This window comes from Aulonocara stuartgranti (genome assembly GCF_965226115.1).
Source record: "Aulonocara stuartgranti genome assembly, chromosome: 11".
Lineage (NCBI taxonomy): Eukaryota > Metazoa > Chordata > Actinopteri > Cichliformes > Cichlidae > Aulonocara > Aulonocara stuartgranti.
The window spans coordinates 30,616,309-30,633,628 of NC_138947.1; the positions used below are offsets into that span (position 1 = coordinate 30,616,309).

General features: G+C 42.1%; 1 protein-coding gene across 3 annotated transcripts in view; it reads left to right on the top strand.

The window, feature by feature from the left end:
* Positions 1-17,320, top strand: part of zfpm2a (zinc finger protein, FOG family member 2a) — a 121,886-nt gene that overhangs the window by 38,725 nt on the left and 65,841 nt on the right. For all 3 annotated transcript variants that reach the window (XM_082552339.1, XM_082552338.1, XM_082552340.1), the window contains exon 4: positions 405-506. In XM_082552339.1, coding sequence (XP_082408465.1) covers positions 405-506 — 102 coding nt within the window. The remainder of the gene's footprint in view (positions 1-404; positions 507-17,320) is intronic.

The window sequence follows — 17,320 nt, forward strand, 5'->3', positions numbered from 1 at the left end:
TGGGACTGTAAATCAGCCCCTACATCCTATAACACACATTCTAGCTCCCTCCACAATAGATCAAACGGTAATAAATAGCCACCTCTCTCCCACACATTGCTTTCCTTCCTGTTCCATTGGGCTTCCTCCTGTTCCTGCAAGCACTCATGGGAACTCCTTTTTACATAAAAGTGTGCAGCTGCATGTGGTGAATGCACTTTTACAAAATCATACACGGAAACACACACGTCACATTGTGACACTTAACTGGTACAGGGAGAAGATGTTAAAAAACCAAAGTCTGCATAATGCAACGATTCATTAAATTACGTGTCCAAACATTAAATTTGGAGAGAGTGCTGTTCACTTTGGGTCTTGTGTGCATTGTGGGACTTAAAGTGCTTTTTTCCCTCTTTTACTTACAGGAGAGGAAGATGGCAATCGAGAGGCAGGAGAGTCGGAGATGGATGGGCAGGGGGAGAAGAGCAGGCACGCTGCCATGGGGCCAGAGGAATGGGATGGTCCAAGTAAGAAAAGCATGAGTATTACTTTACAAGACAGGCTTTCGGGGGTCATTTGATAAAGTTATTGTTGAGTAACTGAAAGGCATGCGGTGTAGTTCGAGGGAAGGTGATAAAGGGGATAAAATATTATTGTTTCTAAAAATGATTGCCTTGTATAGTAACTATATAGCTACACAATCGTGTCAGAAGTCTGCTGCTCGCTTGAAATGTACGTGAAGCCACCATTCGGTTAACAGTAAATTAAATTGTCGACAACTGCTTCCTTAAAGACATTTTTTTTAAAGAACTGAATAATGCAATGCAGACGCAGCTTTTGAAGAGTTTACAACACTTTTTTTTTTATCTTGTTTGCCCTTTTAGTAAAAGTAACTTCATCAAAATGATGGATAATACATTGAACAAGATAGTTGCACGGCAATTACTGCTCAGCAATAGCCTGCGCCCGCACTGCTGAACACACAAAATGTGATTCCTTTTAATGCATAAAATGACCTCAAGAATTTATTGCAGGTACATGCGTTTTTGGGGGGGGGAGAGAAAAGAAAGGGAGAGCGGGAGAAAAAAGTGGATTTGGGCAAGTTGTGCTTGCTAGCTCGAAGCCCCCCGGGGTGTGTATTTTATACTGACAGTGAATCAGTGTTATCGCACCTATCAGATAATGCATTTATCATTAAATTTCACATTTGCATTTAAATCTGGGGAAGGAAATGAGCATTGCTGGCTAAAGATAAGAGCGCCGGGACGACAGTAATAAACCATCACTGTGATCAGTCAGGAGACAGGGCTGAGGGGGTCAGCTCAGAACTATGGGGGCCATGACAAAAAGAAGGCATCACATGCAGAGGGAAAAAAAAGGCCCCCTTTTTTGGCAAGAAATGCTGAGCTTAAAAATACTGCTTTGAAAAGGAGGGATGGATGTAGCATGACTGGATGTATGACTGACTGTAATTATGCTTTCCCCCTTCTACTTAGCCATCAGAATGAGAATTAGAGGCTCAGAAACACACTGCTGGACAGGCAGTGGGGAGGGAGAGGAGGGGGACTTGAAGTAAACTTTCTCTTTGCATACAGCGAGGACAGCTGAACTGCAGGGGAAGTGATGTGAGACATGATGCCCATTTCATGTTTTGCTAAACCGCAGCATGAGTGGTTCCAACTTATCAGAGGACTTGGACACTTGTGGCCCAATCTCTGCTGTATTGCTGCCGGAAAAATGACACTTAGCACCTGGCTGCACCCAACTTTAAGCAAACAAGCTTTCATATTGTAGCGTATTGTGTGCGCTTCGCAGCCGGGTCATCGGTTTATAATCATCTTGTTTTTGACATCTCTATGATACACCTACCAATTAATGAGCGACTAAGGCACCCGTGCCCCCCTCGTGTGTTTTCTCAATGGGCACTGTGGAGTAGACCGAAATTAATCTTGGCGCATAATAATGCCATTCACTCTTTCATCATGGCTGCCATGAAAGGTCATTTCCCTTTTTAATTTTTCCCATTGTGCTGGAAAAGTCAGATGGGCATGTTATAATTTGAATAAAGAGGGGGAATCAGACAATCAGATAGGGACATTCGAAATGACATGACTTCCTGTTGGAAGCGATTAAAAGCAAATTTATTTAGTTTGTAGACTCTCTCCCCTTTAATCTCTTTGTAAATGTTCAGATAGTTGAGCATTCAAAAGTTCTTTGTTATTCTTTGGCTTAAGTTTAAGCAGCTGTGATTATGATCACCAACAGATAATTTTTAATCACTGCGCGTGTGCATCTGAATAGGACGTGTAATGGCCATTACATAAAAAGAGAGTGAAGCCTTTTAATGAGGTGGGCTAACTCGGAACATGCCCACCTGCTTTGGTGATTCTATTGAAGCACCTCCATACCATTTCCCTTTTGCTGAGTAACAACAAAAGCCTTTACAATCTACATCCTGTAATTGAACTTTTTTCTTTCTTTTTTTTTGTCCCTGCATTTCATCTCCACTTTAGTAACTCATGTCAAGTGCTGTCCACGATTGGCCCCTGTTCTCTGATTGTCTTTCTGTCTGGAACAGCAGAGAAGCGTACTGAATGACTCACTATTAATCTGATAGCTGGCTCTTCTCTGTTGTTCAGAGTGCTGGGTCTCTGATGTGGAACACCCAGCGAGTTCCCTTTCTCTCCCCTCATCTCTACAAGTATGTCCTTAAGCAAATCTGCACACTGATCTTCTGTCTCGTGTTCATTTCTCGTCACGGGTGTTTCGCAATCAGCCGCTGATTTGCCAGATAGCGTGTCATGCTATTCTATTCATTTTCATGGACTGCCTGTGATAGGAATCTGACTCCGTCTCTCTCGATTCTCTCCCGCTTGCTCTCCTCTAGGCTAATTGGGAATGGTGTGTGTTAGCTAGCTAACTCTGCTAATGAACTTGTTCTCATCCTTATCTAAATGCCTTCTCATGTAAACCACACCCCGCTTTGGAAAGTGAAGAAAATCCAGGGTTCGTTAAGAGTGCTGTAATTGTGTTCGCTGCAGTTTCAGCTCAAGTGTCTAGTCTGTGTGTGCATTTGTTAGGTTACGCTGTGGACCTCTAAATTTAAGAATTAAAGCTAATATGTAGCTGAAGAAGCAGCACATACTCAGATACGGCACTGTATTGTCCACTGCTAATAGGATGTGGTTTGCCTTCACAGTTTATTATGCTGCCCAAATGCAAATAAATACAGTGTGCACATGCAGTGTGACGTGTGTGCTAACAAGTTTTATTGTATTTTATTTCTGTAGTGATACAGTGGAAAACATTTCCATTGATCACAATCTTTTTGCAGATTGAAGCATGATGAATGCCATCTTTTGAACTGATCGTGATTGATTTTAGCATCTACAGGTGGATATCCTCTGATTATAACACGTTGATTAGCGACAAAATTAGCAAGAGTTTCAGACTTGTGCATTTCCCCCCCCAAATAACTGTATTGTTTGCCATAGTTTTGCCAATTCTAGCATTGTGCCAAATGATGCATAGCTTACTTTCCACTCGGAATAATTAGTGAAACTGCACAACAAGCTGTCAAGGTCTAAAAAAATCATCTCCACTGCATTATGACATGGAGTTTTAAAAGGCTAAGAAAGACTTAGCAGCTGCTTAGATTTTAACCTTTTTCTAAAAAAAAAAAAGGCCCATAAACTGTCCCAGAGTGCAACATTATATCACTGGAATGCCTCAGAGAACTTTAGAAGCAGCATTAAACATGCTAGTGTTTTGAATTGAATTAAGCTGATCTACTGTAGCTGTCAGTTTGCAGCTAATGTCAACACCCAATTTCCCAAAACTGATTAAACTGGATTTGAAGTAGATGTGACTTGCATACAGCGACATCAACATCTAAGATATCAGCCCTAAAACACACTTAAAATGAGCCACGCTGTAAAGAAGGAGATGCAGAAGGGGCAGATGAGTGTGACAGAGTGGTAACAGAAGTAATGTGATCACCTTGTCCACAAATCTCTTCTCTTGGCTTGTCCCTGACGGCCGGCATGGCCCAGCTTGCTCAGCTGCTGATGCCAGCTGGGCATCAGCCAGGGCGAGGCAGGGGTCAGCTGAAGGAGTGGCCATCTGAGAATCTACCTGACAGTGGGACACACACACACACACACACACACACACACACACACACACACACACACACACACACACACACACACTTCACCCTGAAAAAAGATATCCATTTATATCCACCCCCTTCTTTTCCCCTTTCAAGACATCAAACATGCACATGCTGAAAACGCAGCCTCACTCAGATGTAAAAAGTCTCGAGTCTCATTTTTGACTCCAGCCAACCTAGAACGGTCTGTGGCCAATCCATCTTCTTCCAGTCGCCAAAGGAAAAAAAAGGAAAAAAAAAAACAATAACCATTTCAGGTTTAATGCACATATGTCATGCTAGGAGAATTGGAGGACCAGATGGCCACGATACTGTGGCAGGTGCCTCAACAAATGTTTGCGATTGCCCGTGCTGCTATTTATATCATGGTGAAACACAGACATGCAAATATTTGCAAAAGGACAGTGGGCCGTTTTTTGTTGGGAGACAAAGTGATCATGAAAATAAACAGATGGGATGAAACCTTTTGGGCATCAGTCACATGAACTTGGACATTCCCTTGGTTCATCTGAAGAAACTTAGTGGAAAAATTGACCAAAAAAAAAGATAAAATGAAGATGAAGCGGTGACAGTTATATCTAGACCAGGGGTGTCCAACATAAGGCCCAGGGGCCACAATCAGCCTGGCAAATACTCTGGCTCTGGATAAAGGGAAGGATAAATTTTGGACTTTTATATTTATAAATTTTACAACTTGTCATGCTGATAAAGATCTCACCTAGAGCCATTCATACTGTAGTAATAAAATAATAGATAATCAGTTAAATGGCAGAAAAGTACTACAGGAATATCTGTTTTTTTAAGAACGTGTCCACAATAAAATCAATAATAAATATGGGGCAATTTCTGTGGTTTACAAAAAAACTTTCCTCCAATTACAGGATGGTCTGGAATATAAGCACGTTTATTTCTTACAGTTTAAGCCCAAAGAGCCGTTCTTCATTTACTAGAACAGCATTTCTTTATCACATTGAAAAACAGAAACATGTTGAACTGAGGAAAGTGTAGTAATTACTCTTCTTTTTCTTATATTGACAAATTTAGGCATTAAGTCTTTACGCTAATAGAAAGGGGATTTTTTTTACTTGCCGAGCCCACTTAAGGTCAAAGTGGGTCATATGTGGTGTGGACCACAATGTGAAATGTTTGAGATTACTGAGCTCGGTGACCAGATCTTGGCATTATAGCTGCAGAATCCTTTCACCATTCAGTCCCAGCTGAACTGAAAGTAAACCCAAACTATGTAGCACTTAAAAGTACAGATCGACTAAGAAAAACAACTTTTAAATTCTTACACAGCAACAGTCCGTTTGAGCACAGTTCAATCAGGTCGCTCTGAGTAAACAAGGCATTTTCTAAGTCGACACCCAAGTCCATTATAAAGTCAGGGTGTCGTCAAGGAGGGAGGGGCGAGCCGAAATGAGGGAGAGAGACAAACGGAGCACCCAGATGCAGATTAGGCTGCAGAAGATGAGGGTGTAAAAGGGATTTAATGGTAGGATGGATTAGAGAAATCCTTGTAACAATGTTAAATAATTATGGTTCCAGCCGAGATCAAAGCGCCATTGATTGAACCCCTCAAGCCTTCAGCACACAGAGTCTTGGAAAGCAAAGATTGGTAAACTAGTGCTCAGACCACTCCGGCTGCTCCAGTTAAATTGGATTGGAAATATTAGGATATAGATGAATCCTTCAGGAGGCTTTCGCAAAGCTTTTGTCACCGGAAATGTAGCTTGGGAACGGTATGAAAGGTTTGATAGTGTACTGTCTCGACAGAATCATAAGACGAGGGTGTCGCAGCTGTCTCCACTGATACCTAAGCGTTTTAAGTAGACTTATAGACACACTTGACTGTTATATCAGCAAACTGAAAACTTTCAGCGCAGGCTTTCATTCAAGGTTTTTATTTTTATTTTTTTTTTTACTTTTTTTTCCTCTCTCTCCCCCCGCTTCGTCTTGTAATCAAGAAATTTGGACGTGCATCATGGCAATTCTCCCGCAGAAAAGGAAGGTTTTATCTCGCTCCTCCAGGGGTTTATTCAAAGTCTTCTGACAAGTCTCACAAAACATGAATGACACTGAGATTGCTGATACTGATGATGAAAGTCCATCATCAGCTTCTCTGTGAGTTCAGGGCCCTGAGTGATGTAAAATTAAATTGCAATCAAAGTGCTGTGTGTAAACATTTGTCCGCTTCTTCTTCTTTTTTTAACAAATACATTTATTTCTTAAGAGATTGTTGATGATGGCTTTGTACTCTATGCATCACCTGTGCAAGGAGAAAACAGCCCACTTCCCCCCCAACCGCAACCGCCATCACCACCACGTACACACTCGCAAATGCACAATGTGTGATTATAGCGATGAAATATGCAACAAGAGATTAGACAAATCACTGTACTCCTGTGCTGCATCGACTCGATGCAAATTTAGTCACTGATCCGCTATACTAAGAGGCTTTATGGAGGAACTTCATGGCTGTTAGTTATATAATCTAAAATAGGACAAAAATGCAATCACTGTTCTTATCATGTGAGGGAGATGTCACTATATCCAGTTCTAGTTTTGTGTGGATACGTGGGAGAAGGCTTTAATAAGATCATTTACTTCCAAGCGTTTTGTCCACAAATTAGCTGCTTTTTGATTCCACTTCATGTGAAAAAGTCCAAATAACATAAATCGTCGCTAAATGTGACAGTCCTAAAGGGCAGGTTGGTGTTGCTGTTTCTACCCTCCACCCCAGGGGGGACTCGACACCCCTGGTGTCTTTCTTTAGCTCTCTGAAAGTGTGTTTGTTCTGTAATGCTTACCCTCCCGGGCACCATAGCATTGCAGGTTTTTCTTTTTTCTTTTTTGCAAGAGCTCTCATTGTAATTGGCTGAATATTTGATGTGTGTATTTAGTATTAGTATGGAGACGCTGGTGCAAGTTGTGCCAGGGGATGTAACACTGGGTAAACTCTGGGTTGCTCAAGTGAAACTCGTTCAAATTGTGGAATTCGTCGTTTTCATTTGGCCTCTTTTTTTAACTTTTATTCGAGTGACTTTGGAGTTATTTCTTCATGCGTGAATTTTGCTTTGTGAAGGGGAAAAAAAATCTGGTCCCCGGTGCTTCAGATAGTGTGCCATTTCATATGCGTGTGCAAACTTTTACTTTTGGTGTCCTCACAGATTTCTGCTTGGCCACAGGAGTTCAGTCAGTGCCATGCAAGCTGCATCCAACCCAGCCACCCCCAACCCCGCTCTACTCTCACTGTCCCTGCTCTAACACACGGACTCATGTGCAGCATTCACACTGATAGGTGTTGATATCACAGCAGTACCACCGACTGTGAAGACCTCCTATTGGTGATGAACAGCTGGGCCCAGTGTGGCCCACCGGTCACGCCAATTCCACCATCCTTGGTGTCTTTTTGTCTGTTTAACGGCGGTGGTTGTGGTGGGGAGGGGTGGGGAGGGGCGCCGCTTGTCAAGTGAATTAAAATACCAAATAATAGTAATAATAATGATACTGAAAAGTTAATAAAAAATGGCATGTTCCTCCCTGATTGTGCGAGTGTTGTGGTATTCAATTATGCAATTTTCATTGGCATATTAATCATCTTTTCAACAAACAAGCCGCCGTTAATTAAAGCAAAGCATGGATAAAGACGTGTTGCCGGATCATCACTCCGTTTATCACCGCGCACAGACCCGCAGTTAAGTAAATTCAGGCTGTGAGATGAATTTCAATGGTCCCCCCTGTTTCCCTGTTTCTTCCTCTCTGTTTTTCCTCTGTGTGTGTAGTTAACCATTTATTTATGTGTTGGAGGCGGAGTTAGTGACGTTTCATGTCGTTGTGTTTGGGAAATTGATTTTTTTTTTTTTAAGCCAATCAGTTAACCACTAGTTGTGAATGAGTTTAATTGTTTAATGCAAGTCTCCAGTTAATGTCTCTTTCTCTTCTGTTCAGATTTCAATGTAAAATTCTCTTTGATTACGTCTGCCACTGCTCAGATTAGTTAAAGCGACTCAAAGTGAATGAATTTTGATTTTTCTTTTTATACTGTGTCCACACTGGGCATATAGAGGAGTCCAGGGGAACTATGTGACATCTTGGCATACATAGAACAGCTCTGTCCATTCTTCTTGTCTCATTTTTCCTCTGGCTTTCTCCGCCGCCTCTGTGCCTTGCTCATTGGTGGGAGGGGATGGAGATTATTCAGGATCTAGTAAGATATGGGCTCCTCTCTAATCATAGCTCACTGCCTCCACTGTCATTCAGTCACTAAATAGAAGTGGGGAGAATGTCTTCGTGATGGGAGCAGCCAGACAGTCAAGCAAGCGCTTGAGTTCCGCCAGGAGAAGAAGAAAAAAAAAAAGAAGTCGAAGCATCTGTAGACATGTCGCTTGTCCCTGTCCCTCATTGTGGAGCAACTTTATCAGTGCCAGCCGCTCACCCACTTGCTAAACTGGAGGGCCAGTCGCCTCTTAACTTAAACATAAGATCTTTGTGGTTTGAAGCACTCGGCTGCTCTGCGCCCAATGTGGATCTGAAAGGCAAACACGACTCCTGTGTCGCCGTCGCCCATCACAAAATCGCACCACATGGAAAAGTTGTTTGTGCTGTGCTAGCTCGAATCTAAATGCACTCAAACAGACTGTTGCACTGGAGCAAGATCCACCCCCCCCTCCCACCCCCCACCCCTCAAAAGGAAAAAAAAAAGAGAGGTGATGGAGAGAGAAAGAGAGGGAGGGAGACAGAGAGGGAGAGAGATGGAGAAAGAGGAGGAGGAAGAGAGAGCGAGAGAGAGAGGGGGAGAGAAAAGTCAAAAACCTCCACATAACAATGCCGGAGAAAAATCAGAACATTTTCCACCGAAAGATGGGCCATTTCCAAATCCTTGTGCCCTATCAGACAAATTAAAGTAAATCAAGCATGAAATGAAGCAGAAGAGCCCGGAGATAAGGCTCCTTTAAGTCGTTTACAGATTAGGACAGAGAGAGAGAGAGAGAGAGAGAAGGAGAGAGAGAGAGAGGTGCATCTGGTCTCTGGCAGTGAAGGAGGCTAGTTTCTCATTTCACAATAGCAGCCTGTGTATAGGATTACTCTCCCCTGTCACCGACATGAGGAGCAGTGGGGGAATAGACGTCCACAAAATGTGTCTAAATATGTCCCCTCAGAAATATTTTTCCAAACCGAAGAGGAAGAAACAAAACAACAAACCTCTCAGTGTCACACGTGATAAACGGGCATGTTGCACCGGCGCGTCGACCCGGGCGTATCGCTCTGATTTGTTTATTTCAGTCGCCCCTTCACCTTTTCTTTTGCTCAAGTGGCTTCATCGCTGCGCGGCTTAAAAATTCAAATGTATTCAGGATTGGCTGAGCTACGTCACGTGACTGTACGGCTGTCAGCTCCTATGCGCATGTTAAGCACGCCTCGGATCAGGTCTTTGGGGAGGTGGGAAGAGAAGGATGTGGTGGTGGAGGTGGTGATGCGGGTGTTGGTGGGGGGGGGGGGAACGTTGAACAAATGATATTCACAAAATGTGATTTTGTTTTTAATATCGCTGTAAACTGGGTTGTTTAATATGTGCGTCGCACTTCTATTTTCTGTTTTACATCAGCAGATTAATTGCTGTTTTATTTTAGCATTCGCAAATAATCAAAACATAATTATGGAGCTAGTTGCTCATGGAGGAATGATATTTTACAGTGCTCACACAGACACAGGCAGACACACACTATAACACCTCATTCATGCATGCACACAAAATGCAAAGAGGAGCTACCCCTCCCCATACCCCTCTAACACACACATTCACACATACACACATCTCCACTCTCACTCACACACACGCTCCCCTTCTGCACACCCACACGAGGCAAGGGTGCGCTGCTCTTTGATGCCGCCCGTCGAGCTCTCGACGGATTTTGTTTCACTCCTTTCCGTGTAGCTTTTCTGGGAGTGATGAGAGGTGGGCTCGGCTCCAGCGCTCAGCCCGCTCCGAGAGAGACGAAACCCGGCCCCCGTCGCCGGGTAGCTGCTCTCCAAAGCCGCGACCTTGACCTTCCCGGCCCAAGTCTTAGGTTTAGCTCCTTTATCGCGCTATCTCCAGGCATTTAAAAATACTCCTGAAACTCAATGATTTAACCCGCTTTTACGCTGTTCACATCAAAACTGGATGAAAAAAAAAAAAAGCTTAATCCATCTTATCTGTTGACTGTCAAACTGCTCCGGCTAAAACCTACTCACAAAAGACAACTAGGTCACCCAGGAAAAAGAAAAAACTGAATTCCCTGTTACTCAGGGGAAGTTGCAGGCTGGTAATTGACTTGGGAGGAGATTCAGGAGTACTTTAAAAATAGCATCCTTGTCAATTAACTGCAGAATATCAAGAAGGTAGCAATGTTTACTTGTTTTCCTTGCTAACAAAAAAAGTTGTTAAAGTACTTTTTTACACGGCCATATTTTTGAAAGCAATCTCCACCTATAGTTATGGAAAAGTATAACTCTTTATGACACAGTTTGTGACAAGACTGAACCAACAGAACAGCATCTTTCTTCTGCTCCTAAAATCTTGTTATCCTTCTGTCTCGAGTGCGTGCATTCCCTATTCACATACAATCACTTACTCATCCGTCCTGACACACTCAGGTAGAGTAATGTCCTTTTGATGGTTCTGAAATTTTAAAGAAAAGCATTTAAAATAATCAGATTCCAGCATGAGTGGTGTGTGTCCTCTAGATGTTGTCGGCGATACGGCGATATCTCTGCGCGAGGACAGTCATTCTTTAAGTTTTCCCGTCTCGCTTTACATGCTATCAATAGAAATTGCACTGCTTCTCTAAAGATGGATGTCTCAGAGATTGTTGTCAGCCAGCCTCCTGCTAACTTCGCCTGGCTTTTGATGAGACGGCGTGCTTGACAGCTGGTATATTTCAATTGTTCAATGACACCAAACACCAGTCTCTGTGTTGATAATGTACTAGAGGACTGAAACTTTTGTATGTGTGAGTGAGTGTGTGCACACATGCCGCTATACTTTTCTAAACGTTCCCTTTTTCTTTGTTGTTTTAATTGCTGCAGTTTAAAAACGATATCAAAAATCATGAGTATGAAAAGACCCTTAGTCTTGGATCCCCACATAAACACTATGTCCGGTATCCCTAGGATTACTTCCACAACTTGCAATAAAGTGGCTACCTCCGTGGCTGAAAGCTCAACACACTTAATTTAAGTTCCAAACAGAGTTCATTTCCTCACTTGGCCACTAGAGGCCACCTCCAAATCAAACCAATCCCCCAGACTTTTTTCTTAACTTTTTTATATTAAGACTTAAAGATATTTCTCTCAGTAAAAGAGACAAAACTGTTTTCAGTACTAGGGGCCAACATAGGTGGATACAGCTGGTATCTGTTCTGAAAGCTTCACCTCAGTTATTTCGAGTCATCGAACTAGACCACATTGTCATGCAATTTGAACACAAATGAATAGCTGCACTAACCCTGTCCAAGAGGCCCGTGCTTCAATTTTGCTGTGTGAAATTCTCACAAACAAAAGGCTATTTTGAGTGTGACTTACTAACTAGCAGGTATCTGTATCTGTGCGATACAGCTAGAAAGTCTACAGATGCCAATTGCTAACCAAGCTAAGTCTATGTCCACTTTTTACATACAGTCTATGGTTACAGGTTACCATGGAGCCTGGAAACAGGGAAAAAAATATTTGGGAAAACTGAACTAAACTAAATCCACCTTGAAGCAGCTGGCTAGGTTTTGCTCTGCTTTCCATCTTTATGACAAGCTATGCTAACTGGATGCTACCTATAGCCATAAACTTGAGGTAGACTGAATGCAGTTGGTACTCGTTTTACTTTTGGTACTACCACACCAAAGCTAGCGAATGAAAACAAGTTTAATTTTCATATGATGTTTCCTTCCTTCCTACACTACAAAGGTAATATTAAATAACAATATCCTTAAGTAGTTTATGGTTTCCAAAGTGCATGGATGTTTTAAGTGTATCCATGCTGGGTATACATAAAGCAGTAGCATGGTGCACTTGAAACACCCATCCACAATGCTACCTAAGCAATTCAGCGCAAAAAACTTTTTTTGTTGACTTTAAAAAACTTAAGTCAACAAAAAAATATATGATTTTAATTAATTGTATTTATTGAGCAACAGTAATTTGTAAAATGCTGAACAGGAATTGCATACGCACAAATATTTAATTGTATTTCAATTCATTATTTTCTTTCTATTGAGCAACTTTTTAAACTTATTCATTTAAAGAGCAATTGCAAACAGTAATAATAACACTGGAGGCTACAACCACATAACAATAGCCTACTAAACCATTAAAAATAACAGTAGTTCATTCATCTACTGAATTAAGCTGTCATTCACAGTGGTGGCATACGTGGTTCTGGCTTCAATCAGCGATTTTTACATTCAACCACATGTATGACTTTTAACCAGCAATGTTAAACAATTCAACTAAACACTATTCAGTGCAACTGGATTCTACCACAGGTACAGTTGAGAAATTGCATCTCGCTTTTAGCCTGCTGGCCACACTGCACATTACTCTTAATTGTCCATTAACCTTGAATGACACCACGGCATGACATACGTTAGCCTTTAAAGCACAGAATGAAGATGACAATGATCCCACTTCAAGTTAAACAGTGAAAAAACCACATGAAAATGACATGGTGACATGAAATACTTACCTTACTTACACGGACGCTTGCCTACTTCAGATTTCCCACATTCAAACAGCATGCTCATGTGCAGGGCAAAAATTACTAATCTGACTTGTTGCACATGTACAGTTATTTCAGGTTTTTCGACTGTCCCTCTTTTTCATCTGTAACTCGGTCTACCCTAAAAGGCAAAAACAGTAAGAAAGCAGATAAGATGCTCTCTTTATTTTAAACAAAACCTCTCCCCAGCCTTAACAATGTGTGCTAGCTGCCTCACCTTAAACATAATTATTTGGCGCAGCCTAAATCTAAGTCAGGTTAGGTTTTAGAGCGGATATTGTAAAAAGCATAATGTGTGCAATCAGTCGTCTTATCAGGAGACTGAGTTGAAACACCCATAATTACATCTGTCTTTTTAAAAAACGGTACTTCATGGGCATTGTTGCATGTATCAACAACTAGAGGCTCGGAGACTTCCATCCGAACGACCTCCATAGCCACCCCCTAGCCCCCTGCTCAGCCTGTGTGGAGTGTCACAGCTAAAATGCCCTAATCCCTTTGGCTTGTTTAACTCTTTCCCCTCAAGCCATCCACTGCCTGAAAACAAGCCTGACCTGAAGGGGTGAATCCCCCCTACTAAGCCCTCTCTCCTTCACCCCCTCCACACTCCCACCCCCCCTCCCGCTGTGGCCTGGAAACTTGCTCCCCAGCAAACGTTCTCCCCGCTGCTCAAGGCCAAGCGCGGCCACATGTAGGCAGGGTTAGGGCGGGTTTGGGGAGGGCGGAGGGGCGGGGTGAGGACAGAGGAAGACGAGGTGGTGGTGCTGCTGGTGGTGGGGGTCCGCAGTTGTGTTAACACAAGTGCCTTTTTCAAAGATAATAGTGTGGGCTCTGGGTTATAAATGATGCATTTTGCTCACTTGGACCTGATAATAGGGTTTGGGTAGGAGGGGGGAGAAAGTTCGTTGCTCTCTTATCAAAGCTCTGTGACATTTCTCCTTCAGCTGTAAAATTTCATATCACATATCTGCTTTAAAGATGTGGCACCTTTTGTTGAACTGATACACTGCGTTCCATTTCACCCCATATGCCGCTCTCATGGTATATTAATTTATAGCCCATTTGCTGGCTCTATAGCATGGCCTATCAGTGGAGATGACTTGGATTCAGTGGGACATCTGTGAATTGCCACGCACAGGTTATTGAACTTTGAACAGCAGACATTTGTTTGCCTTGATTCAGAGGCGCTGCTTGATATCAAGAAGGATCGCCTGTTGTGCGGCGCTCAAGCACAGTTTCCCCTCTTGTTTCGACTCTGTCGTTCCTTGTTTTTCCCGCAACATCTGCCTTTACTGTTAATATACTCGCACTAACTGGATAAAGGTGAAGTAGACCACAGACTGGAATGGCTATTTTAGTGCTGCGGGTAATTTCTTTTCCTCAAAGTAAGTTTGTTCTTTGAACTAGTTACAGAAGTTAAATTCACATGGAAAATACCTCGAGCGGATCCCGGTTCTTTAACAAATGTTAATATGCTTCAGCGAGATGATGATGATGTCATTTGTCATTTCTGACCATTAGCAGAGTCCCCACTCCAGGCCAGAAATTATATTAAGAAAATTCAGGTCTGAACGTCTTGTGCATTAATAAAAACATTTGTACTAAAATGCGAATCAGTCATTGAATTTTAAAGTATAGGGTGGACGAATATTTCAGTTGGAGCCTTGAATTACGGACAGATGACAAATTAAAGGAAAAAAACACTGGGTCACTAGCACAGCCGCAGTGATTCCTCAAGTCTTTTGAACTATCTGTAGCTCTTCTTAAGGGATGTTTAGTTATTTTAGTGTTTTCACAAAGAAAATCACGAACACTGTTGGTCCAGAATCCCCCTGTAAACGTTTAGTTTAGTTATTTTAGTGTTTTCACAAAGAAAATCACGAACACTGTTGGTCCAGAATCCCCCTGTAAACCAGTCACCCATTTGACTGGTAACCTCTCCATCCTGCCCTGTAGATGTGCACATGACCATCATGGAAGTGTGTCCCCTCCAATCTAGGAAGAAATTCTTAAAAGTAATCATGAAAAACACAAACTTGGATTGAATTTCAGATCCTCCTCCCTCCAAAGAGACAAGTGGGCCCAGATCACTCTAGGGAAATACTCCTGTAATTTGTAAGTCAAACCTGTTGTAATCTTGTAGAATTACACAAAAAAAGATTAATTTTAAACATGTAAAACTCACATAACAAATATCATATCAAATAAAATAAGCACTATGCAATCAAACATAGTAGGAGGAAGTATTTATAATGTGATATGCAAGAATTACATAGCCTACCCAAGACTGCAGTGGACAAACTAGTGGAAATCAGTTCACCCTAAGCCTGTCACTATATCAGGTTATCATAGTCAGCAAATTTAAAGAAAATCAAAAATAATCATATCTCTATCTTTTTTTGTCAAATTGATTAAAAACCAAATACAGATACACAGAAGGTATGAGACAATCCATAACTATACAAAACCACACAAAAAGAATAATTTACAAATTTATCACATGGATATTCAGCGTAACACTTACTGCCAGTCCATGCTTATCCTCACACCCCTAGCGCAGCCCTATAAAACACAGCTTTCGTTTCGAATGTATTAACCTCTGTGAACGTCGTATAGCTGTAATAAAGATCTGTAACAAGCTAATGCAGAATGTAATGCAAATGTGAAATTGTCAGGTGGTGGAATAAGATCATTCTCCCCAACATAATGGAGAAATAAAAAAAAAGGTGAATTGCATGTTAAGGGATTGTTGAAAAGAGTTTCATTAGATGTAATAACATTATTCAAAAGTAGAAAGTGGCAGTTCACCTCTGTCTGTCAATGGTCCACACCCATTTATTCTTCACATCATAGCAGGCTGGCATCCTGCCACTGAGAAACTCATTAGCATTCAGTCGTACACCGGAGATGGGAGAGAGGGAGACGAGGTTCCCCATTTCTTTGCACCAGAGCAGAAAAGAAAGACAGGACACAAATGCACACATTAAAAAAACAAAAAAAAACAAACAGATGCCAGTGTGGAGCATCTTGGGTGCTATCTGAGGAAGATCTCTCCACACAAAGGGACATTCATTGGTCTGCCAAGTATCTGTGGAGTGCAGGAACAGACCCTAGAGTCTAGCGACAGATGATGATCTTATCGAGGGTGGGGTGGTGGTTGGGTGGGGGTGGTGGTGGTTGTGGATAAAGGTTGTGGTGAGGTTTTGGTTGGGGATTTGGAGGGGGGGGGGGCTCTCGAGCCACATCACGAGCTCGTGTTTTGCCAAGTGTGTGGCATTTGAGAATTGGATATGAGGAAAACACTGAAGAGAGAGAACACAGACGCTGGGTTTGTTAAATCTCCTAATAGCCCATTATGAGCTTTCCTCTTAGTTCAGTCTGCCGCTCGCAGTTTGACGGGTTAAACAGTGTGACTTCTGTATTTGTTCTAAATTTATTTGTAATGAGTATAGGTAATAGAGTTGGGATTTGGGGGCTCGTAAGAAATTGAATTATCACTGTGACATAGAGTTTATGCAACCGTAATTACAAAAGTTGTCAGCAGCTAGTAGTTGATGACAGAACACATCTGTCAATATAACTTATTTATTTATTTATTTTAGTTTATTTTCTTTTTTTTTGCCTTGCAACATTCACAAACCTGTAAATGCCCATAGAGACACAGACAGCCCATGAAGGGGACTCATTATTCATCCATGGGTGTTTTTGTGGAGATCTTCCACTAGTATCTGCAACAGATGTGACAAGCCATCTGTGAGCCAAGGTCCTCAGGCAACATTTGGTGTGAGATGCACACAACTGGCACCTAAACATGGTGGACCACAAACCGCACAAATTGAATCGTACCCTCTTTACCCCCCTCCTCTTTCTCACACCTAACGCTACCCATTACCCCCTTTTTTCTTTTTACTCCAATCACCCCCCCATCCATCCACCCAGAGAAGAGAAAGAGAAGGAGAAAGGAATCAGTTGTTGGCTGGGGATGGCTTTAGCTGTGTCAAGCGGGGCTAAACAGGAACTTGCATCCAAGCGGTTAAAGGCCGTGGGTCTTATCTGAGGACAAACAGAATGCATCAAGCGGTGGCTGTTGCTCTCAGTGATGACGACCAGCTGTGCACCAATGTTTAATTATTTCTCTGTAATGAGCTTACCCACCTTCCACTGCAGCACCAGGAGGACAGCATGCAACAGCAGGAACAAGGGAGGAGAGGGGGGGCAGAGGATACAGAGGGAGGGTGAGAATGAGATAATGTAGTCCAGATTATCTTGTTTTTATACGGTCAATTTCATAAGTATAAGTAAATGTCCAGGGCATCTGTTTCAATCTTATAACAGGTCTGGGGAGTGATTTTTTTTTTTTTATCAGAGGTGACGTTTAGCTTTTTAATGCCACAGCTGCGACTGTTCTTGATGAATAT